Here is a 25,595-nt window from a genome sequence, read left to right as displayed (position 1 = left end):
AGCAAGTATCTGTAAATCCATTTATTCTTTGACACCTCTTTATCCAATGCAGGAACGCAGGAGCCTATTGCAGATTTATGTGGGTAATTCCCATAAACCTAATATATAAGCTTTCAGCGTCTAAGAAGAAACCAGAGAAAACACGTGGATACAGGAAAAATATTCCTGCTTCACAAAGAGAGTGACCAAGCTAAAAAATAAAATGTGGTCTTTGGAGATATGACGCAAAATCATTAACCACTGTGCCACCACTATGTCTTAAAAATTAAACACAATTAGCGCTCTTTAAATGACAGTACTGTATAACAAATATCATGTCATTTTGAGTGCGTTCAGAAAGCTCCTGCTTTCACCCCTAAATAATTCACTTATTTCCTTTTGGTTCCATTCGATACCTCTATTGATTCTACTCTGAAATCCCATTAAAACGGAAAAAAAAAGAAAAACTTATTTCCTAGTTCCTTTTTTCACCAATTGTGACTTTGCTATCTCCATTGAAAATCTAACACAAAGAACTTTTGCTTCAGAGGCCCCACATTTATTCATACATTCTAGTGCAGTCCAACTATTTGTACAAGACAGATAAGAACTTGTTTCTGTATCAGTTATTTATGGAGCCAAGGAGTCTGGAAGAATGCTACTCTTAACTCCAAACATGTTACACTGAATTCATCATAAAGAAATTCTCTTCTAAATAAAGATATCCTTCAAAGGTACACGGTTTAGTACTAGACAACCAGTGGCCTTCAGTTTATATGACAACCCAGCTTGTGATGTGCAGTTTTTCATCCATTATTTAAGACCACACAGATTCACTTTGATGACATCAGTGAATGAAAACAGGGTGTACTGAGACGACAGCCAGCCTGAACTAACTGAGACAAAGGACTTACACAAAGGAGTAGAAAGCAATCAAATTACACAGTTACTCTACCCATTACATATTCAACACAAAATGCCTCAGAAATGTGAGATGGCAATAATAACATACAAGATAATACATGTTCACCATTATTGCATTACACAGTATAGTCATTCATTCAATTTCCATATCAACTTATATCAGTATTGAGCTATTGAAAGTACAGGCCAATCCTAGCAGCTTCAGGTGCATAGCAGGATCTAAACCTAAATAGGGTTTCATTTTATACACATTTTATACGTCAAATTATAGGTGCTATTTGATCCAGAATGCATGTCTTGAGAAGAAATCCAGAGAACCCTTATACTGTAAATACAAATGCAAACACTACAAGAATGTGCAAACTTCAAATGGACTGGGGCTGGGCTGGGATTCAAACCCAGTACTATGAGGACTGAAGCAGCAATGTTTCCTACTGTGCCATCCAGAAAAAAGATCAATTGAACAGAAAAAAAACAAGACAGTAATTAATGTAACGTCACTTACATTTTTCAAATAGCTGACAGTTTCGATTCAACACATTACAGATTACAGGCTTGTTAGACAACTGTTGCTGATATTATCAACAAAGACAGTAAAAAAGAAAAGAACTGAGAATCTGACTGTAGTCTCAGGCAAACTAATTCTTCAAAGCAACACATAGTATGAAGTCTCTAATACATTACATTTTAGAACAATTGTGGCAAGAACAAGCCATTCCATCCAATGAGCTTATCCGTTATATACTCCTATATTGTCCAAAATAACATCAAGTTAAGATCAGAAGGTCACTAAAGTCCTACTTTCTACAATATTACTTAGTAATTTATTTCATGTGTCTGTGGTTCTTTGTGTGAAGAAAAAACTTGATGATCTTTGTGCAAAATCTGCTCATGCAGGATTTATTTGAAAGTAACAGCTGGGATCCACTGTAGTAATTTCTTTTACCAGACTTTTATCATGTCATCTCCAGTCTTCATTTGCTTAAACTGAAAAGTTTTAAGTACTTCAAATACTCCTCATAGCTCATACATCTCAGTCCTGGAATCAGCCAAGTCACTCTTCTTTGGGCTTTTGCTTGTGCTACGGTGTCTTTTTTGTTATGTGTGTGTATGTGTCCCAAAAATGCCTAGCAACTTGTCCAGGTTTGGTTGCTACCTTCCATCAAATGATGCTGAGAGTGTTGAGCCTGTTGTGATCCTTTAATGTACTAAGCATGTGTGGGAAAAAGATTCATGACTTATAGAGCTGATGCTTTAACCTGAAGCAACTTACAAACTGCAAGTGCTGAGTGGATCATCTGATCTGCAACATAGTGCAATTCTATTCATCACTGGTTTCTGGCTTGTGCTTGATGATTCTGGGATTGGCTTTGGAGTTCATAACCTTCAAGTGGAATGAATAAGTTTGGTAAAGGATAAATACATGGAGAGTGTATAGTATAATATTATCTTATCTAATAAGCCACACTACCTAGCACTAAATAGAATCTTTGAATTTATGTGTATAAACCATTTCAGACAATTATATTTGGTAGGGCAACAGGCGTGGTGGTACAAAGGTTATCTCTGTGCTGTCGCAGCCTCATTATCTGGCTTATTTAATGTCTCTAAAATGGCACAATGTGGGTTTGTGCCAGAGTTTACCCTATGATGGAGAGGTGCTCTACCTATTTTTAGTTCCTATTATATACTCATAAATACTCAAATATTTACCCCTGAAAAAAATGTGATTATCTGACACAGTAAATGAACAGATGACTGTTAAACTAAAGGAAATATACAAGCATAGGTAAACTGATTATCAATTAAAGTTTTATACCTACCTTTTTCAGTTCAGTAACACAGGCTGGGGAATATCTTGAAGAGAGTAACTGCTATTACAGTACACAGAAGGCAAATGACCTTGCAAAAAGTTTTGCTCTTCTGTAGTGTTATGTTGGTATATGATAAAAACACTGGCAAGATGAGAATGTCTGAATGAAGAATGACAAAGCTGTGGGTACCGTGGCCTAGCGACAGGGCGGGATTTAGACAGAGTGAGGCCCTAAGCTATGGGAAGCTCTAGAGGCCCCATCTGGCAAGTGTTAAAAGAGAGTAAAGACGTGCAGCAGTTGAACTTGGCAAGAATGCCGTCAAACCTGTGTGGGGGTGGGGTAAGAGTTGCTCTGTTAGAACTTTTAATTACTTAGTTTTTTTTAATAAGAAAAACATATCTGAAAATTTGTTCCTACTCAGTTACTAAATTTAATCCGCAGACATTAAATACTGTTGTAAAGTTGTAATTGTCAGAAAATTAAATTTAATTTGCAAACTTTAATATGATTATCATAAATGGAACATAAGAAATCAATTAGTTCACAAAATTTCTGTTGTTTTTTTAACAAGATTCAGTTCCAGCTAAGCACAAAAGCAAATCTAGGGCTAGTATTTGCTTGAAGAGTTCGGTGAAGTTGTTGTTTTAGCTTAACAAGATGAGAATCAAATCTTTTGAATATATTTCAGTACAATAATTACTATTTATAATGACAAATCCTAAACCATCAAGATAAAGGTAAATATACAGCAGTTAATGTAGTACACAACAAGAGTTTAAACACAATGATTACTTTTTCTTTTCTAATATTTTTGGCTTGTAAATGAAATTGTGATTGTGTATTATCTTTTAGGATAAACATTATCTTGAGGTGTTAATTTTAAAAATGAAATTGTCTGTTCATATCAGAACATATAACATTGCCTTTACATGTATAGAGTACTGTTTCCTTCCATTCATCCATCTTCCTAACCTGCTTATCCAGAGCAGGGTCACTGAGCAGCTGGAGTCTATCCCAGCAATAATCCTGTAGAAAACAGGGGACAATCCCCAGATGGGGCACTCTTCCATTGTAGGGTGAAAACACACACACAAACACTCGCTCACACATACACGGGCCTGTTTTGTAACTCCAATCCACCTATCCTGCATGTCTTTGGACTGTGTCCTATGAGAAATTTATATGCAGTAAATTAATTGTGTTCATAAGAATTACCTATGAACTCTTTGAAATCACTTTAGATTTTTTTTGTGTGCTGCGCCTTCTGGCTCACTGGTATGACATATGTCCCCCCCCCAATACCCCCCCACCAAAATATATAAAATACAGTTTAACAAGTCTTGATGTCTAGTTATGCAAGTTGTGCAGTTCCCTGATTTTTGGCCCTCTGGACCAGAAAAACACAACTTTTTTGGTCATTTGTGAACCATATTTTAAGCAGGAAATCACCCCCTTATGATAAGGAGTAAATCAATTGGTGTCTTAAGCAAAAACGATCAGAAGAACTTGAAGCTGACCCCAGGGGTTCACTCTCTAATAGGATATGAGGGGTCAAAGTTACTCCTTTTCACTAAACCTTAGAAAAAATTGGGATTGGTAATATAGACATGTGGAGTATCATGTCATGCTATTTTAAGGTTGCTAATCACAAATATGATATTTTTTTGTTATTTGATTCTTTACTGGTGGTTCTAGCCCTCTAAGGTAAATTCCCAGGTTAAAAATGACAAATTTTAATCCTAAACATGCAGAGTTATCGTTTTAAGACTATTTCAAGGTCAGTGACTACAAATACAATGTTATTTGTGATCCTTTACTAGCCATCTATGGATCTCTATCAGAGGTAGAAAAATGACATATTTCATTTATAATTGGGAATATTTAAATTTTAAACATTAAATTGAAGCACACATTATTTGAAATGTTTGGTGCAACTATTGTTGTTTTTTATGTACTTCTGACTCATGAAGTAAATCATTACAATTCTTATGAATATCCCAAATTAGGGTGGCATGCACAAATTTAGACTTTTTAAACTTTAATATCATTAAGAAATAGATTCACTGTGTTTTTTTTTCATTAATGTGCTTGTTTATCAAGTGACATATTTTAACCAGTTTTGGATAACAAAAGGTGCCCTTCATTTGTGACTAAATCCTCCATGCAGTGCAAAAACATGCCCTTCTTTTGCAGATGGCATCTAATGATGCACATGGAAGTTGGAAATGATTCTCATCTGAGTTATATAAAATATTTGAGTACAACTATAGCCTGGTGATCCAGTTAACTAGCACGGCAATATAATTTACTCGCACAAGTAACAGGACCTTACTTTACAATAGACCAATGTTCCGATTTTTGAAACAGCTTGCATTTAAAGTGTAATTTACTAAACAATACTTAAAAATTTTAGTTTTTCAGATTGGGGGTAACATTCTTAAAACAGGAAGAAACTGGATTGCTGAACTGGGAGGGATTTTCACTAAAATACCTGGCAGTTAATTACGGGCATATGAGCTGTATCGGAGGGCTTAATTTAAGGAGAATTGCCTATATGAAATTTTAATAAAATTTGATTACAATTTTCAGAGTGTGAGGCTCTATGCTGTAGCAGCTCATCCAGCCAGGCATTGAACTCCAAAAGAAAGAGAAAAGGCGAGTAAGAAAAACGGACGGACAAGCCGTGCGACTCGCTAAGCAAGTTCATTCGCTTTCTCTAGTCATATAACATATTTCATATAAAATATATTTAACTCTGTAGCGTGTTACATTTTGTTCTTAAAGATCCACATTTCAATAAACGCTCTTTAAACAGAGATCTTTTTTTTCAATTCCCGAGCCTTTTCTAAAAACATTATATATGAATTATAGCCTTTTTTTACGCATCTTTATTTTTATCTTTGTTATTATATGGAGGAGAGGAAACAGCATGTTAATACGTGAATGTGATCGTTTTTATTGAGCGTTTGCATTTTTCAGGCGCTTACAGTCTTTACCTTTTCGAGAGACAAGTTCGTTCCAAAGGCCCGGCGAACGGAATTTGGCGGGCGTAAAGACCTGCGCGCCCGACCGACTGCCCGCCCGCCCGCTCCCTCCCAGCGACTGCGGCGCGAGGACACGGACTTATTTGGACTGCGAGTTCTGCTGCTCGTCAACAGTTGCAGAAATGGCGGAAGGGGAGTTGGATGTGGATTCGTTGATCTCCAGGCTGCTTGAAGGTGAGGGCGTTTTGCTTATCATGCTTATTGAGATTCAGAGCGTTTTGTTACCTGGAATTTGCGTAAGGCATGTCAAGAATGGTTTCGACAAAGGCAGTTCGCGGGCCAACGGATGGTTAATAATCCTCGGGCTTTAGTGATGGATCGTCCCAGGCGCTTCCTGTCCCCGCCTGCCAAAATAACACTAAGGCTCCTCGCTGATGCACTCTACTGTACTCGTGCGTACTTAGCCTTTTCATTTGCGCCGTTGCCACCTAACAACTTGCACTTGTGGTCACGTCGTGGATGCTTTTGCTGCTTTTAACGCCACTGCCAATGGCGTGCCTTGCTTGAATTTAACAAAAGAAAACATAATTTGGGTCAAGGCACATAGAGATACATAGAGATTTATGGTGTAAGCTACACTAGACACGGTTTATCTTTGGGAAAAGTGTTGTGAATAAAATAATAATAATGTGTATATATATATATATGTGTGTGTGTGTGTCTCAATCGTTCAGAATACGCCGTGCCTTGCAAAATTGTGTATTGCTTAGTGATGAAAGGGTGTCCCGTCGATGACTGTCTCCTGCACTGCGTTCGTTTTTAGGACGAGCGGTTAAGAAGATTGATATGTGCGATCCTGGAATAAAGCATGCACTATTTTAAAGAAGTAACACTACGTGTAAAACCTGCAATCATACTGCAAGAAGCGTGGGCATTGAAGTGTTTTTTTTTTGCTGCGGTAATATTCCTGCATGGGCAATAGTTTAAAACGTTTTTGAAAATGTAGAAGGATGCTCTCAATTATGTCATTTCTTGTCTGCTTTGATCTCAATCTTCTCCTGTAAACACTGCAACTTCTGTATTTGTTGTTTATCTTTATTCTTGTAGTCCTATTAATACGCTGGAAAGATACCAGGAAATTACACCGTTATATTTATGTGGACTCATTAAAGTACCAGCGTAGTATGCCTAAAAAAACAGCACTGAAGTTATCGGAGAAGAAGCCTGAATTCGCATTAGCCATCCAAATTCAGGTTGTTCATTAAGAGATTTACTTCAAGAGGTTCTAGTACATAATAACAATAGTTGTGTTGAATGTGTAAAAATATTAAAAAGTGTGCCTTCATATTAAAAGGTTTAAAGTCTAATAATTCTTCATTGTCATAGATGCACTGAGAAGTGAATTAAAATGACACCTTTTATTGGCTAACAGAACAGATTACAATATGCAAGTTTTCGAGGCAGTTCAGGTCCCTTCCTCGGGAAAGTTGTAGTGTAATAGAAAAAATATAACATTGATAATTGCTGACCTTGCAGTAGTCTAAAACTATGCCCCACATGCTTATGCTTGAAATTAATTATTTTTAACCCTCTGGGATTGTCTCTTAGATGGTTAGGACCTGTAAAGAATCAAATATCAAAATATTTATTATATTTGTAATAAAAAAATACCATAAAACAGTATTCCACATACCCGTGTTGCTGATACCTATTTTTCTTTCAATGTTTTCTGAAAAGGAGTAAATTTGACTCATCTTATCCTGAAGATACTTCAAAGTATTAATAAGTAAATCTTATGAATGCAGCAGAATGTTACACTAATTCAAATTTGATAATTTTTACATTTTTAATCACCCAACATAGTTTTTATTGATAAAATTCTAAATTGTTCCTAGTTAAAGGACAGGATGGCGGATGCTACAGCCTCAGAGTCTTGCGTTCAGATTCTGGCCCAGGAACTGCTCGTATGGAGTTTGCACATTCATCCCATTCCTATAAGGTTGTTTCTCAGCATATTCCTGTTTTCCTTACATATCTGAAAAATACATATTAGGTTATTAGGAACATCTGTAAGCATTGTGTGTGTATATGGCCCAGTGAAGGACTGGCACCACATCCTGACGTGTTTCCTACCTTGTTTCAGTGCTACCAGTATTGCCTTCTGGCTTCTTATGACCCTGGACTGCATTTTATATTATGTTACTATTTTCTGAATGTCAAGTGAAAATGCCTGTCATTGTATTAAAGTTTTAGGTATGTGAAAAATGTAAATTCAAATACTGAATTCAGCAAAAAATGGATAAAAATAACTGCAAACAAAGATGATATAGAAGAAACCAGATGGCACTGATTTAAGTGACAATATATTTCTTTTTGATGAAGCAGCAGGGTCATCAAAGAGAGTTAGAATATAGATCCCAAAGAAGCCTCAAGACCATACATAATGAGGGAGTTTCAGACAGATGATGATACAAAGCTTTAATAAGTGTTGTGATAGACGGCTGGGATGCCTTGCTGAGGGAAGGACCAGGGTAGAGAGCATGTACGGGACGTTGCTTACCCTGGAACGGCAGAGGGCAGCCCCCCTTGCTTGGCACAGTGACATGGGCTTGAAGTTTGGAAGCCCAGCCCCATTGGGGTTCATGGTTACCGCCAGGAAGCACTAGGAGAACCGGGGAACCCTTTATTGCAGCATTTCCGCCACACCTGGAAGTGCTTCCAGAAGGAAATCGCAGGACATCTGGAGCACTTCCAGATGCTCTATAAAAGAAGCTGCATCACTCCATTCGGGGGACCAGAGTCGGGAGGAAGAGGATGAAGATTGCCAGTGGAGGAGGAAGGAGAAAGAGGGATGATAAAGTACTGTGTGCTGATGTTGTGCTGTAGACTGTGTTTTGTGCTGCGCAGGTGGGGAACAAAGGAAAAGCATTTCCCACTGTGAAATAATTATGTGTTGTTCTGGGACTTGTCCTAGCGTCTGTCTGTGTCAGATTTGGGCGGCTGTTGCGCCGGTTTTCACAGTGTTTATTCAGAATTCTGATTTTTGGGGGCTTTACATGACAAAACTATTTAAGGCAATCTCAGTGCAATATTGTCAGTTCTTTGTTGGTTAATATAAAGCAGATGCACATGAATTCTCAAGTATGTCTGAGTGATCTTCAACCTTGCATTTGCACTCTTTTATAAAGTAGAAACATGAAAAAATATAGTTAAATTTAATATTCTCCACCTTCTACAGTACAAGAATATTTGTTAAACCTCTTTAGAAACAGAGCTATCATATAGTTATTTCATTGTAAAAAGACTTTTCTAATATGAGAACAGTACTACATTTATAAATGTTTATGTGTGAGAATGCCAGTGGACCTTGACCATGGACTCCAGTGCATTATTTGTCCGCCAGACAGCATTAAAAGTCATGAATAAGTACATTTCTTAGGCTTACTGTTTCTTGCAAAATTTCAGTTAAGTTACAGAATTCTTTTAACCAGTAATCCTTGAGCTGGAGTGTAGTTCTAATGTTCTATATATTTTTAGCATCATTTACTCTTGGAGGATTCCTGCATGTTTTACCAAGTGTGTTTGCTGGGAACTGATGCAGTAGTTGCTTTGTTGTAAAGTTGAAATAATAGCATTTTAGATCTATTATCAATTGAGAAGTCGCACAATTGAAGTGTCCTTTTTCACTGTGCTTTTTTTAGGCAGTGTTTTATTGGAATGGTTCTGCTTATAAAGTAGTGATCGGTCAGGCTGGCATAGAATCTGTGTACTATGGTGTGATATAGATTAAGAGTGTTCGCTGGTGAATCTGATGCAAAGACTAAAAGAATGTGCATTATTCCAATGTAATCAACATGTTTTCTATATAGAAAATTACGATTTTTTTTTTTAGATAAAAAAATGCTGAGTTATTAAAAAGAAACTAGAATTAACACATGTAAACATTTTTAAGCTTATCCTAATTAAACTTTTAATATGTAGTTAAGTAGTTTTTTTAGCTGTTGCTGTATTATCACATTTACAGAGTGTAGTCCTATTTTGGCTTGCATGTCCAGCCATCATGGAACATGTTGCTACTGTCTGGCACCGTGATACAAAAGAATGTATTAAATTGCATAACTCCATTTTATTTATTAGTAAACACAAATATAATTACCGGATTTATTTTTAAAAGTTCAGAGAATTTTTGGTAGTTATTAAGATGATAAATCTATTTAGGATTAATTTTGATATTAAATATATGTGTTAACATCTGATATTCTCTTGTCAATTTGAAAACACTAAATTTACAAATACACTGATGCATTAGGGCTTGTTTGTACTTCACGCAGAACGTGTATGCGCACGCATTATGGCTGCCACATGTTCCCAATGTTCATTTGACGCGTCCTCTGAAGCTAACATGATGTATGTGCGAGTTGCAGTACCAGCAAAAAGTCGGGGGGCGCAGTGTGATAAAAGTTGAAATGTGACATCAGAGTCTCTATTTACTATCTACATATGACAGAAAGCCGCTTTGAGGATCCTCTGGGATTGATGTTTGTGCTTTGATGTTTGATGAATGGTTCGATGTGGTGAAACAAAATGTTGACATACAAATGCGTTCATGGTGCTTTTATATACAAGCGTTGCATATGCCCCAACATAATGACACGATACATTTTTAAAGTGTCACATACCATCTTCTGTGACGTCTTTTTTTTTTTACACCTTCACAACTGCATCAGAATGTACAGCAGCGTATTTGAGCCATAGTGAAAAAAATTAAGAACATGGAGAAAATATGTATTTTGTGATTATAGTTGAAATTTCAGTTTTAATTTTGAAATGTCCACTTTAAACTCATTTACTCATTAAAGTAGACTGTTGTAAACGTCATCCTAAAACCGACCCAGTTGTTAATCGCTGCGTGCTTCTGGGGCTTCCTCCTGACCTGACAGCAGCAGCAACAAATCACCACACAGAACACATGAAATTTATGATATTCCAGCTCTCTGCACATTTAGAATCCTTAGATTTGTACTTGATATCACTTTCATGATAAAATGCATTAAAGTATGAATGTTACCTTTCACAGATAAATCATTAACTTCGTTTAAATAAGGAATACTGTTAATAATTACACATATGGGGGCGGCACGGTGGCAGAGTGGTAGCGCTGCTGTCTCGCAGGGAGTCATGTCTCTGGTGTACCCTTCCTGGGGTTTGTATGTTTCTCTGGTGGGTTTCCTGGTGGGTGCTCCGGTTTCCTTCCAAAGACATGAAGGTTTGGGGATTTGGTAATGCTAAAGCAATGCTAGTGTATGTCTCTGCTCATATTCACCTTGCGATGAGGTGATGCCCCCGTCCAGGGATTGTTTCTGCCACATGCCCGATGCTAGCTGGAATGGGCGCACCCCTGGCTTGATGAATTTAATCATTGAACATTTTTCAACTTTTTCAGAGATATTGTGGCAAGGTGTCCTCGGAATTTAATGGGTGTTCACAACACAGCAAAGCTGAACCTGTTCTCATCGTGATGATATCTTGCACTGCCACCTGGTGGAATCTTCCAGATTTTTGTAAAGTACTGCGTGCAAGTATACATAGTACAACGCTTGCTTAGCAGTAACATCCAGTGGAGCATGTGTTGCATGAAGTATAAACCTGACTTTAGACTTAAGAATCATTTTCCACTTTTCATCTGAGTTGAATATAAATATTTCATAATGTTTAGAGAAAAGAATCACGCACCAAAGTTCATCTCCATTAAGAGGAAGAGACAGCTGTAAGCAGGATTGTGGAGCTGAAGTCAGAAGCAATTAATGGACTGTCGGTGTTGGTAAAAATGTACTGACTAAATGTTAATTGTAACATAATGTGTTAGTTTTCAATTACATATATATACTAATTCAGTTAAACTATTTTTTAAAATTCAGGATAATTTTTAATTTACATTGAAGACTGAATTCTAGTTATTTGCAAATTTCAGAGTATAGTATTATTTTTGGTAGTTTAAACCTCATGCAAAAATTCATAATGGCAAAAAAGTCAGCATTTTTTTTTTTAAGCACTTTACAGTCACAACTGATAGGTAATATTATCCCATGTCACTACATTGTAGGAGGTAATGGTTAAAATGTATGTGATGCAAATATCTGATTTTGCGGCTCTTAAAAGGATGCAACTACAGGAGAATTAAATATAAAAAGACACTTGCAGTCCTTTTATACCAAAAAAGTTAAAAGCTGTACTTAAAAGCGATAGCAATACATGCATTCCATCAACTTCAGAGATAAAAAAAACGATAAGACATCTACTGGACAAAAACCCTGTTGGGTCCAGGGGCATGAACTGAGAGGTCATATACCCAAGAGAGAGCATCAACATTGGTGATGTTGAACTTTGAAATTTAAAATACTGGAGATCCAAGAACTATCTAGTGATGCATGGACTTGACTCTTTATGCAAACTATCCACTAGAGAGGTGTATGGTCTGTGATAAGCGTAAATGGCAAAGGAGGTTTTCTCTTAGGCTGGTCTTCCTGTTCCCCTGCTGCATACCTTGTCTCCCAGTCTAATAGTTTTGGGCTCCGGTACATCACTGGGTGTTCGACACTGTTGACACTTTGGTTCAGCATGGCACCTAGACCTGTTTCTGAAGTATCAGTCCATAGTATGAAAGACAGGGAGAAATTAAATGGGTGCTAATGTAAGGGCCTGCTGCAGGTCATGAAATGCAGATTCCACATTATCATTCCATACTACTATAATGGGAGCTCTCTTTTTTTGAGAGATTAAAGGGCATAGCTCTTTCAGAGAAATGAAGAACAAACAAGCAGTAGTATGTCGCTAACCATAAGAAAACTTAAACTTGCTGCTTGGTTCACAGACTGGGCCAGTTTAAAATGGCTGTACTGTCCCTTCACCAACCATGTAGCCCAAATACCTGGCCACTGTAAGTATGGGGGGCATGTGTTCCTCCCATGTGCTGAAATCGATGACGGTGTCAACGAAGTACGTAACACTACAGATATTGTGGGGCTGTAGCAATTTATCCACCAGATGCTGTAAGGTGGTCGGTGCCCTGTTCAATCCCAATGGGAGGACGTGATATACAGTACAGGTGCTGGTCATAAAATTAGAATATCATGACAAAGTTGATTTATTTCAGTAATTCCATTCAAAAAATGAAACTTGTATGATTAGATTCATTCATTACACACAGACTGATGTATTTCAAATGTTTATTTCTTTTAATGTTGATGATTATAACTGACAACTAATGAAAGTCCCAAATTCAGTATCTCAGAAAATTAGAATATTGTGAAAAGGTTCAATATTGAAGACACCTGGTGCCACACTCTAATCAGCTAATTAACTCAAAACACCTGCAAAAGCCTTTAAATGGTCTCTCAGTCTAGTTCTGTAGGCTACACAATCATGGGGAAGACTGCTGACTTGACAGTTGTCCAAAACACGACCATTGACACCTTGCACAAGGAGGGCAAGACACAAAAGGTCATTGCTAAAGAGGCTGGCTGTTCACAGAGCTCTGTGTCCAAGCACATTAATAGAGAGGCGAAGGGAAGGACAAGATGTGGTAGAAAAAAGTGTACAAGCAACAGGGATAACTGCACCCTGGAGAGGATTGTGAAACAAAACCCATTCAAAAATGTGGGGGAGATTCACAAAGAGTGGACTGCAGCTGGAGTCAGTGCTTCAAGAACCACCATGCACAGACATATGCAAGACATGGGTTAAAGCTGTCGCATTCCTTGTGTCAAGCCACTTTTGAACAAGAGACAGCATCAGAAGCGTCTCGCCTTTGGACTGCTGTTGAGTGGTCCAAAGTTATGTTCTCTGATGAAGGTAAATTTTGCATTTCCTGTGGAAATCAAGGTCCCAGAGTCTGGAGGAAGATAGGAGAGGCACAGAATCCACGTTGCGTGAGGTCCAGTGTAAAGTTTCCACAGTCAGTGATGGTTTGGGGTTCCATGACATCTGCTGGTGTTGGTCCATTGTGTTTTCTGAGGTCCATGGTCAACGCAGCCGTCTACCAGGAAGTTTTATTTTTCTAATTTTCCGAGATATTGAATTTGGGACTTTCGTTAGTTGTCAGTTATAATCATCAACATTAAAAGATATAAACATTTGAAATACATCAGTCTGTGTGTAATGAATGAATCTAATATACAAGTTTCACTTTTTGAATGGAATTACTGAAATAAATCAACTTTGTCATGATATTCTAATTTTATGACCAGCACCTGTATATGCAAAGCAATGCCACATAAGCCTGGCAAAACAACCAGTAGATGTCCAAATACAGAAATTTCTGCAAGACTTTTTTTTAAAAAAAATGGTTTAAAAGAGATGGAAAAGTATGACCACTCATGGAAACTGGCTATAGGAGATGTCATCCTTACTTATCCAGAGATTATTAGAGATATAACTAGAACTTTTAACAGCAAGCCAACCACCCAAGTCAGTGCTTTTTTTCTGCACTGGAACTAATCAACTCAAATTTACGTGTTTCTATCAAGGATGAAGTCGCAGAAGAAATTCTGTTTGTAAGATCAAGATGTTAGTGAAATTTGGATTTGGACTTTTGTCTTTACACCTTTTCTCTTTAGTAAAAAAAAAAACTATGGATAAATGTTTTGCTCTTATACAAAATTATTTCATTTAATGTAATCTTATTTTTGGTTCCAGTTCCCAAATGTTGTATTCAAACAATGTTTAATCTTGAAAAGGAAGAGTTATGTACCTAATTAAGTTTACATCTTTTAAAATGAACATTTGTTCAATTGCTTAGAGTGTTCAGTTTTTTTAGTTTTAAGTTTTAACTTTGAATTCTGTTATGTGGGATGTACTATTTTTGAACTAATGGACAGATTTTTCCTAACTTTTTTTATAGAATTTAAATGGTTTATGTTATATCTTTTTTACTTTGTAGCCTTTTGATAAAAAATATAGCCTCTTTTGTAAGTTTTGCCTTGTGTTTTAATGTTACTCAATGTTTGTAACTTCTTTTAATACAAAAGCATAAAAACACCACAATGGCATGGCTACAGCCTTCATACTAATCTTGCTAACAGATTAGGGTGTTAAAAAGTAGACTGGTGATTCACATTAGCAGTAATGAAATGCCTAGCATCTTGTATGTTGTGTACTTTCAATCAACCATAGTAAATACATTAACCTAATTACAAATGGAAAAGTCTGTGTCGGTGATACCATAAATTGAGAAGTTGATGTCAGGAGTCAAGGTTTTTGTGTACCGACTCTACATCCCTGGCTTTAAGAAATCTAACGCATTCAGAGCAACAGAAAGTCGCATCCATAAGCATACATTTATTCCTGCCTGGCTGTAGCTTCCCAAGATCCTGGAGCTGAACAAGTGTGTCTTAAAAAAGGAAAAAAAAATATGAGTGAATGAAGGAAAAAACATTGAACTGATCAGTGTTTGCTCATTCTTTGAGATTTGACATGTTACAGGTTGTATAGCAAAAGAATTTTGACTTGTGTCTTTTTAACCCCGATTCAATTTTGTTTAAGCAGTTGGTTCCAGATTTGTAGACCACTAGATACGCCACTTTTTGTTTAGACATGGCATCTTCATGAAATTAAGTAGCTATCATTTTCAATATTGTCAAATATAGATTGTATAATTTAAGTAAATGGTATGTGTGGTGGAGGTGGAGAAAATATTGTATTACGATATTTTCTCCAAAGTTTAAGTACAGTGATGGTGCTTGATAAACAAGTAATTTTTTACATTTAACTATTATGCTTTGTTTTACCCATTTATCCATTTTAGTGGATTCACCACATAATGCATTTCTTTTAATATTTGGCAATCTGAACTCTCTCTCATTAATTGTATGAGAAGGGAGTTTGTGTATGAACAGTTCCTCATTTATTTCTGTAAGAGGAGAGGAGTGATGGAAACTTCTAACATTGACATGACTGGAAAGATTCCAATACAGAATGTTCGGTTTATAGTTAAGTCATTTTGTTTTTACCCAGAGCTTCAGGGAAGATATAACATGATATGAAGCAAGTATTTACAAGAATGGTCTTGATCAGTATGATCAAGTATTCGCGCAAAAATAAGACTTGCTGCATTCATATTTGAATTACTTATATAATGTTTACTACAGTTTGAACATTTAAGACTGCATTGAAAGTTTCAGATTGACACATGCCAGTGTCCATTTACTCTGGTTGTAGTAAGTGTTGTGAGAATTAACAGATTGCCATCTAATCTTCACACATTTTAAGGAGCAGCAGATTTGTATTTGTTGTTCGATAGGGACAGCTACCATGATTCTGTGTGTTCTCCCCCTTGAAGCTGATTTATACTTCATGTACAGACAAATTTCACATTAATATGAGAACTTCAGCATTTGCACATGTCCTGTGGGAGGTTTATTCTTTCCTGTCCTGATCAATCAAAGTGTAAGTCTACCTTGTGCTGCAACAGAGGTTTGCTAGCAAAAGAGACAAGTTAAAATTTTGTGTGTTCTCTTCAATTGAGAACATATTATAAATAAAAATTGCAGCCTTACTACATCCTTTCATAATGTATAACCTGGAATTGGACTTGTACAGTATATCATAACTGAAGATCTCGGCTCCTATTGATTAGATGCCTGAAATTAATTTTGGGGCATAAGATATACAGAAATGGAACACCAGAGCAGTATTGAAGGCAAAAATATTACCTTTCAGTTTTTAAATAGCAGTTGTCAAAAGCACTAACACAAAGGCAAGAAGTATAGTTATTTCTGCATTTAAGAGGCTGAAAGCACAAACTACAGTGGTGCTTGCTTTGAACTCCCCTTTTTATGTGTATTTCATAAACTAAATACTGGGATTTAACATGAGAAGCAGTCCTAGCTATACTGTGTGAATGAGCGTTGAAGGCGTTTACTGAGATTCCTGTGATTGCTGAAATCTGAAACAAATTCACTCTTTTGTTCTTCAATATCCAAGTATTTCAAGAGATAGTTGGGAGGTGTTTAACCTGCTACACGAATAACTATTTGTTGGGGTACAAAAAAAAGAAACAAATACCAGTGGGCAATATAATACAGTTAATTACAAATTTGTGGCAGAATGTAGGTAACGCTGCAGATTTAGAAAATAAACAAATCCTACTTTCTTGTGGCAAGAAGCTAAAGCATTTTAAAAAGGCAGCTGGTAAAAATCATACTTTTATGGATGTTTGCTTTCAAGATGCTAAGAAGAGTCTAATAGTTTCCCTTTAACCCCAACTGGCAGAAATTGTTAAGTTGAGAAACTTTAGGAGGTCGCTCTGTATCATTCACATCAGGCTACCCAAAATTTAACATTAGGTAAGATAACTAAACTGCAGTGTGAGATTTTTATAATCCGTGAAAATTACACAAAAATTATTAGTATTTAATTGTTTAATTTCATTGTAAAGAATGTACTGTGGGATCAAATTGTGCAGTCTGTAAAACTGGTATTTAAAATGTAGTAGATTCTTACTTCTTGCATCACTAGATAACTCGGGGGTACAAATTTTATAGACAATAAGTGCTTCTACAAAGTGTGATCTGTGATACTGTATTAAAAAAGAAAAAAGTGAATATCCTGTTCTGTTTCAACTTTTATATAAATTTCTGGGAAGACCTAGTCTGTCATTATTTTGGTTGCCATTGCTTGAAGAAGAGAGCTTAGTGACCTTGAGAATGAGCTGAGAACGGGAAATCCTTCAAGCCTCTCTGGATTATTTGACTGCAAATGTTAATGACATGCAAGTAAGATGTTTAGTCAGATACAGTTTATTAACTTCTCAGAGAGGAATATAGTGGATGAGTTGTGGTGCAAAAATATGCAATTGTTGGTAAACTGATGCAGCAGAAAATAGACATTGGTCTACTGAGCGTTGAGGGGAATTAAAGATTTCACTGTGTGAGTAAATGGACAAGTATGTGGGTAGGACACTCCAAAATAAATCGACAGACCTGAAGTTTGTATTTATTGGCAAGAAAATGCATTCAGCATCAAATCAGCCAAGCCACTTAGCACAAGAAACAAATTCAGAATGATAACATACTAAGGTGAAATGTTTTGTATCCTGATGATCATTCAAGAATCACAATGTTGTGTTCAAAAAAGTACAGATTTAATAATATAAAAAAATTTAAAGCTTGGCCATTACAGTAAATGAATCTGAACAAATTTCACATTTGTAGAATATTAGGAAGTGATGCCTGGATAGGAGTATTCCAAAACAATCATCAAAACATCAAGTGATAGAATTTTCTGACGTATATAAAAATGTAGCAGTTTTCTTCTAATTCCATCTACTAGCAGAATCTGTTCAGAAAGTTGTTGAAGCGGTCTTGGTCGCTTGTAATCGATCAATGCCCTAATAATTTAACTAGTTTCCTTTTATTGTGTTAGTTACATTGTTTGTTTATATCTTAAACAATGAGGAAGATAACTTTGTGTAAATTACATATGTATACAAATGCTCAAACTTGAACTTACTTACGCATCAAGGCTGGGCACAAGGCAAGAAACAGCCCTAGAAAGGTCAATGGTATTTTGCAGGGCCTGCACCCACACATAAGCATACAAACAGCCTATTTAGAGCTGCCAGTTGATAGAGCCTTAATGTCTTTGGGAATGTAGGAGGGGAAAAAATTTATACAGACATGGAGAGAACTTGCAAAATCCACTGCAGTGACCAAGCAAGCACTTTTTTGCTATCAACACTAATATTGAAGCACTTTTCCTGAGACAAGTCCGTTTGTTTAGAAAAATTGGCACAGCTCTTGAAAATCAATCCAAGCTTTCTGATCTTGACCTCAATTACAAGGAAAAAAAACATTCTGGTGTTTTTTAAAAAAATAAAAAATAATCTCTCAAATTTCTGTGAAGGGGGGGAGGGGGTGAGTTTTGGAAGAAAACTACCATTTTTAATAATGGAAATTAATTATGTGCTGATGATATTCATTATCGTTACCATCAATGTCATCTAAAAGTATAGTATTTTTTCTTTGGTCCTTGTAATTGTGGTAGTTGTCATTCTTATCCTCTTGTTCTTCTGAATTATTTTTCAGGTTCATTATAGCATGTCTTATTATCCATGTTGTTACTGATCATGTTTTTCAGAAGTGATTGATTGAAAAGCCCTGCCTGAATAAATCTTGAAATACTTTTTGATCCGTTCACATGTTAATGGCCTTGCAGAAGTCTATGTGAATCTGGTATCTCTAAACATGCACTACATTCTGTCCTTGAGAGATTGTGTATGTGTTGTGTGTTAAGGCAAATATCAGGCAATTCTAGTACAAACACTGGCATCTCTGGGTAAAAAACTATGGGTATATTACTTAGGCTGTTATCCCTGGTGGAAGCTGGTTAATAACTTAAACCTATGTCATTGGACATGATCAGATTTAATTTTTGTATAACCATTGTTTTAAAGACACAGTTGGTCTGTCTCTAGTGTAAAGGTGGGAGAATATGTCATGTAGTGGTGAATTTCAGCTGGTGTGTGTGAAATACTACATTATAGCAAACATGTTGGCATGGTGGTTAATCTTGCTGACTAGCAGATGCAGAGTTTTGAGATCCAATTCTGCCCTGGCAACTGCACTTGAAAATTTTGTATGTTCTCAAATGCCTGTGAGTTTTTTTGTCTTATCCAGGGTCACTAGTAGGGCAGCATTTTTATAACTGTGACAACGTTTTGAACAGTTTCTGCACGTAATCGAATGAAACCACAGATGGACACAACAATGTTGGTTCTAATTAGTCCATCATGGTTGCATTGTTGATGCCTATGAATTGCTTAGTGGTGTTATGTTCATTACACATGTATCGTTGTTTTTTTTTTTTTTTTTTTTTTTTAATTTTAATTGCTGCTACTTGATAACATTTTATGAAAACAAGATACTGCAGTCTTTCTGATTTCTCTCTTTCAGATTTTATATGAATAAAAGGCAAGTCACTACTGCTACTAATTGCAAGTGTTCTATCCATTCAGTTGAGCAATTGTTAGACAAAAAGTAATGAACTTGCACATTTACCAAAATCCAAGAAGTGTGGCCAACAGTTATCTGTATAAAACCACTTGTATCCTCCTTTAATAAAATCCCTTTGTGTGTCCAGGTGTCCGTGTGTGTGTGTCTTTTGGTGAAGTGCGCATGTGCGGGGCTTCTGGTGAAGTGCGCATGCGCGGGGCACGGTGCGATGCACGATATTACTGTCGGAGAAAGTTAGGTGTTTTACGGAAATACAAACCAGTATTACTGCAAGAGAAAATTAAAGGTACGCAATACAGTGACGCATATTACAGCCACATACAAGCCAGTATTACTGTCAGAGGAGATTAAAGGCATATTACCGACGCGCACACCTGTATTACCGCCAGAGAAAATTAAAGGTATATTACGGACGTACAAGACAGTATTACTGTCACAGAAAATTAAAGACACACAATACACGGTGGCAGCCCACGAAGAATGGTCAGCTCAGCAAGTAAACATCAACAAAAGAAAGGCTGAAAGAAAGAAAAATACGACCAACAAAAAGAATGAGGTCAAAGTCCCTTGCCATTTAATATAGACTGTTCCTACTAATGTTTATGCACTACTGTTCTAGCGCCCGTTATTGTAACGGGCTAAATGACTAGTAAGTTATTAACAGGTTAGGTGATGAGTCTTACCTACCAGTATCCTTGTATTGAATCTTATTATACCTTTTCCATATGCACCAAGAAGAAAAACAATTAAATCACTGGTTACAAGCATTGGTTTCAAATACAAGAAAGAACTCCAAATAAAGCTTACATCAAAAGTAAACAATAGTTATTTGCTGACTTACCCACACAGAAGATATGAAGGAAATTATTGCAATGATAGTCCTCTAACCATCCCGCCTTTTGCATTGTTTTATTTTACACTAGGTATTCAGTTTCTGACATTTTTTTTTTATTTTTGGCTACTGACAGAGTTTCATTGTGGATCACCGTTTCCAAATTGCGTTCAACACTTTATTAAGTGTTCAGTCTACTGGTAAGCCATTTTATATTCTAAATGAGTATTGTCCAACACTAAACCAATTCAGTCTACTAAATCATTTACAGATAGAGATGTGTACCAATAAAGCTTTGAGAATGGTTTTCCACAACTAGTTCCTGTTTGGCCTGACTGAACCATTGTAATTGTAGGCTTGCACATCTTTTATATGGAGCAAGAACCAGCTCTGCCGTAAAATGTTAAAGATTGCTCAAATAACCTTTTGTTGGGGCAACATGAATTGGCTTAGAGGGCCTAAAGAGCTCAAAATGATGAAATTAGTTTTCTGTCAAAAATAATGACTGACTTGCTAAACTTGTGCTTTTGTTTTCTTTGCTGCTAAGTGACTGAGACATTCCTACATTTAGTTAACAGAAATTTCAATGTGATTCCTTTATATTAAGAATATTGTAATTCTTCATCAATTTTAAAGCAGCAGTATTTTTCATTAGTGTATTTTCCCCATGTATTTTATTGTCTGTTTTAAGAAATTTATTCTGGTGCCAGAAAATGAAACCTTGAGCATTTAAGTGGTTATAGATTGCAACTTATGTGAGTTGGAAATTATGTTAAAAAGGGGGAAATATAAAGACAAAGAAAATAACACCAGCTTCATTGGCATGTTGGGTATGTATAATTTTAATACATTTTTTAATTATTACATGCAAAAGAATTTCACATTGAGATTTTGGGGTTCTATTTTTGCCATCCACCTATGGACAAATTATAAATATAAATCATAAATCCTTGGAGGTCATGTTTAAAATAATAAAATCCTAAACTTGAAAGGTTCAATTAATGTAGAAAATTAGACCTTCTAAGTGCTTGGAAAACTTGTCTTTGTTTTGTGTTTGTGACTTCTGGTTTTGCACCTTTTTGAAAGTAAATTTAATTGATATTGCTTAAGCAAATCAAATTATATAGAGGTCTTACACAAATAAGGGCATTTGCAGCTATGAAATTATTCATTTTTAATTTGTCTCTAAGGAAAGATCTGTTATTAACTTGGCAGTAGAATTAGGCAATAGCCAATTTTCTGTGATTCATATGAAATATATAAAAGATCTATTGTGTCGGTATACAATGCTTGCTCAGTTGTCCACATATTCCTAACATTTTCATCAAATTGATTCCAGTAAGTTATAGGATTCTGATGTGTTTTGGCATTTCAGTTAGTTGAACAATGTTGCTTTATTAGTATTATGAATATTTAAGTGTTATAATTTTATTTAATCAGTGATTAACACTTACACCTTGGGTTGCTTTCTGTTAGCATGTAAAAAAAAAAAAAAAGTATGTCATTGTTAAACCGCTAGGATTTAGACCAGCCTTGATGACTACTTACTAAGCTGGCTTTTGGGGTATTTAAACATTTACTTACATGATGTTTAATGTTTTTTAACCATAGATAGATATCTGTTTATAGATATATTTAATTTTGCTATAATGGCCTGAGGGCAGCACGGTGGCGCAGTGGTAGTGCTGCTGCCTCGCAGTTAGGAGACCCGGGTTCGCTTCCTGGGTCTTCCCTGCATGGAGGTTGCATGTTATCCCCGTGTCTGGGTTGAGGGGTGCATTTGCTTCAGGTGACCATTGGTAAACTGCCTCCCCTCATCTGATCTTTGATAAACTCCAGACTTAATGACGACTTTCAAGAGCATGTCCAGTGCAACAGAAAGCTGCTCTATCCTCTACAATAAAGAGTGTAAAATAAGCTCTGAAACATGGTTCTCAAACATTAGAATGAACTGTGACACGCTCCGTAGTGATGCATCTCTCAAAGCTACCATCTAAACGTGCGGTTTGATGTTATGCTACATGTGAAACCTAAAGGTCCATTTATGATCTTCTTTAATCACTAGCTTGCAAAGTTTTACAATTTTAAAGATAGACTATTAAATTTTGGGTTATGGCCTTCGAAGTTCACACACTCTCATCTGGGACATATTTTAGAGTAGCAGAATAACCACACAGTAAAGTTTAAGTAAATTCTTGTAGCAGTAGGACTTGAAATTCATTTTTGAAATGGGGTGTGGAATCCCCCAATGAATTTAACAATGGGGGATTTCAGACTATGGTGGGGAATGAAAGTGTGTATGTGTGTGGGGGGGAGGGGGGGTGTCAAAATCCCACAGTTTTAAAAAGAACTTTGATTTTAATATTTCAGGCATTTTTTAGGTTATTTTTTTCTGATGTTTACAGTAATTTATGAAACGGTAGATACATTTATCAACCAGTCATTTAAATAACTTATTTTTCCTATTTTTAAATGCAAAATTAAAGAATTATTGAACATTAGAGATTTCCTTTCGTGTTTAGCAAGTCTGTTTTTTAGCCAAGGAAATTTACATAAGTGAATTTTTCTCAGCCTAGTTTACATTCTCTAGATTTAAAAAAAAAAAAAAAAAAAAAAAAAAAAGTAATTTTTTTAAAAATCCATAACCTACTCTTTTTCATGTTATGTGTAATTTTCAGTAGATTTAAGAAAGTTGAGCAGTCAACATAGGTGAATGCTTTTAATTTAAGAGATTTTACATATTTAGTTAATTTTAACACATTTTAGGCAATCCTGCCTACTTGGTTTGAATCCAGCACCTGATCGTGTTCTCCGTGTCTCTCTGCCCTTTTCCTGTATTGAAGTAAGCAGGTTTGAGATTAACAATTACTATTAGTAGTTTGCCAGTGAACACATTTGCTTTGAGATTGCCATAAACTGTTGCCAAAATGAAACAACATTTCTGGAAGACAATAAGAATGTAAAACGGAACTGTGACATCATAGAGAAAGATGTCCTAATGATTGTCTTCCTTGTCGGAGTTGGAGAGATGGCAGTCTTCTACAGCCGATTTATTATTATCCTTAAAAACTGCTTGTGATCTTAGTGTGTCACCGATTTTTTATTTTTTTTTTTATTTTACATTTTTAGGTTTAAGGCAGCCCAGCCACTGTAATCACTTTAAAGAACTGAAAGTTGTGTGTTTCTTTAAATTTCTCGACATGGCCACGAATTGGCAGCTGTCAGAATACAAAATAAACCTTAATATGAATGCACTAAACAATCCAAGTAAATGTCTCAATGACGGTGCACAAAATATAATTCAACTGAAGAAAGTTTTGTGTTTCAGTCCTGTAAAGTAATTTAGACCGAAGGGCTGCTATAATTTTAGTTACCGTAACTTTTTACAGAATGTATTGTTTGCTCGCGCTATGATATATCCATCTGTGTACGAAAAGCGGGAGGAAGGCGGCCGTCTTTTGAGTAGCGTATGGACGTATTTTTCCTGTAAATAGGAGTTGTTAATGTGGTCTTAAGTGGACGGTACATACAGTATACATTAACGACAGAGATCAGACTAATTTCGGCGCGGAGTATTGGTGTGTCACTAACTCATTTCATTCACTGTCTTTACACCACCTCCTCTTGGGGTTGGAGGTGGGAATGGGGGTGCGGGGGACAACCCTGTTCGAATACCCGAATACAGAGCAAACATTAGCGGTCTATCGGTATTTATTACTTTATCTCCTGTTGTAAAACTTATCCCGTTGGATAGTCTGAAGTGCTGTATAAAGAGAATTTTAAACAAAGGTGCCACAAGCCCCCTGTTCTCGACTCCTGCTGCACTTTATGCAACTCCGTTGAACACCCGATTGCCGTATTCTACAGCTGCATTCATGTCAGAAACAATGACAAAAGGAACTGGGATGCATAACGACCTTAACAAAAAGTATAGAGTAGAAAAAATCATAAATGATAAATTCGGCACAATTATAAAATAGTATTTTTTTTTATTATTTTTTTGGACTACACTTGCAACAAGTAAGAGAGTGCTTACTAAGTATATATGTTTGGGAAATCCACACATTAAAAAAATTGAGTTTATGGGAATTCCTTTGCAGGATATGTGCAATCCTGTGCCGCCGAATTTCAAACCTCAAGTAGTGCTGGAAGTATTGTAACACGTACAGATTACAGTGGAAAAAATAAGGCTGCTGTTTTTAAAGTAGAACTGAAACAAACGTCTACCACAGTTACTGAGTGACATACGGTTACGCTGTAAGATCAGAAATTAAAAAAAAAAAAAAAATCATATTTTGAACATACTTGAAAACATCCATCCATCTTCCAACCCGCTGAATCCAAACACAGGGTCATGGGGGTCTGCTGGAGCCAATCCCAGCCAACACAGGGCACAAGGCAGGGTGCCAACCCACGCCAGTCCACCTAACCTGCATGTCTTCGGACTGTCGGAGGAAACCCACACAGACACGGGGAGAACATGCAAACTCCACACAGGGAGGACCCGGGAAGCAAACCCAGGTCCCCAGGTCTCCCAACTGCGAGGCAGCAGCGCTACCCACTGCGCCACCGTGCTGCCCTACTTGAAAACATGATGGTTACATTCAGCAAACAGTAATATATTGGCTTTAATTTCTTGCATTTAGCAAAGTTGATGAGGCAGAGTGAATGAGGCAAACAGAAATTAAGCAAGATGATTCACTTACAAATTTTAAGTGTTTATGAACGAAATGAGAAGCTGTGTAAGACGTGGTTGCTTTAAACTTTGTAAAGTTTAATAACCTTTACAGCGGCCAGATGGTGAAGTTACTCCACCAGTGATGGTGCCTTTTAAATAAAAAACAACAAACTGTAGGAAGTGGAAGACGGGAGTTTTGGAGCATAAGGGGAAATACTGTGTTATTAAAATTTAAATGGAACTCATTTGCACATAGGTAAATGGGAGGAATGGCAGTTAAAAGCAGATTTATCTGCCACTCGGAAGGAGATAAGCGTTTTAAACAATGAGGGGTGAGAAAAGGTGGCAGCAAGACGTAACTAGAAGAAATCCTAA

General features: G+C 36.4%; 1 protein-coding gene across 1 annotated transcript in view; it reads left to right on the top strand.

The window, feature by feature from the left end:
* The first annotated feature begins 5,770 nt into the window (after window positions 1–5,770).
* The window catches only part of LOC114652730 (serine/threonine-protein phosphatase PP1-beta catalytic subunit-like), a 45,019-nt gene continuing 25,194 nt past the window's right edge, over window positions 5,771–25,595 (top strand). The window contains exon 1 of the mRNA XM_028803052.2: window positions 5,771–5,935. Within this exon, the coding sequence (XP_028658885.1) occupies window positions 5,884–5,935 (52 nt within the window). The 5' untranslated portion in view covers window positions 5,771–5,883. The remainder of the gene's footprint in view (window positions 5,936–25,595) is intronic.

Source organism: Erpetoichthys calabaricus, chromosome 1 (assembly GCF_900747795.2).
Source record: "Erpetoichthys calabaricus chromosome 1, fErpCal1.3, whole genome shotgun sequence".
In the NCBI taxonomy this organism is placed as follows: domain Eukaryota; kingdom Metazoa; phylum Chordata; class Cladistia; order Polypteriformes; family Polypteridae; genus Erpetoichthys; species Erpetoichthys calabaricus.
The sequence above is the reverse complement of the archived record's forward strand: the minus strand, read 5'-3'. Positions and strand labels throughout refer to the sequence as shown.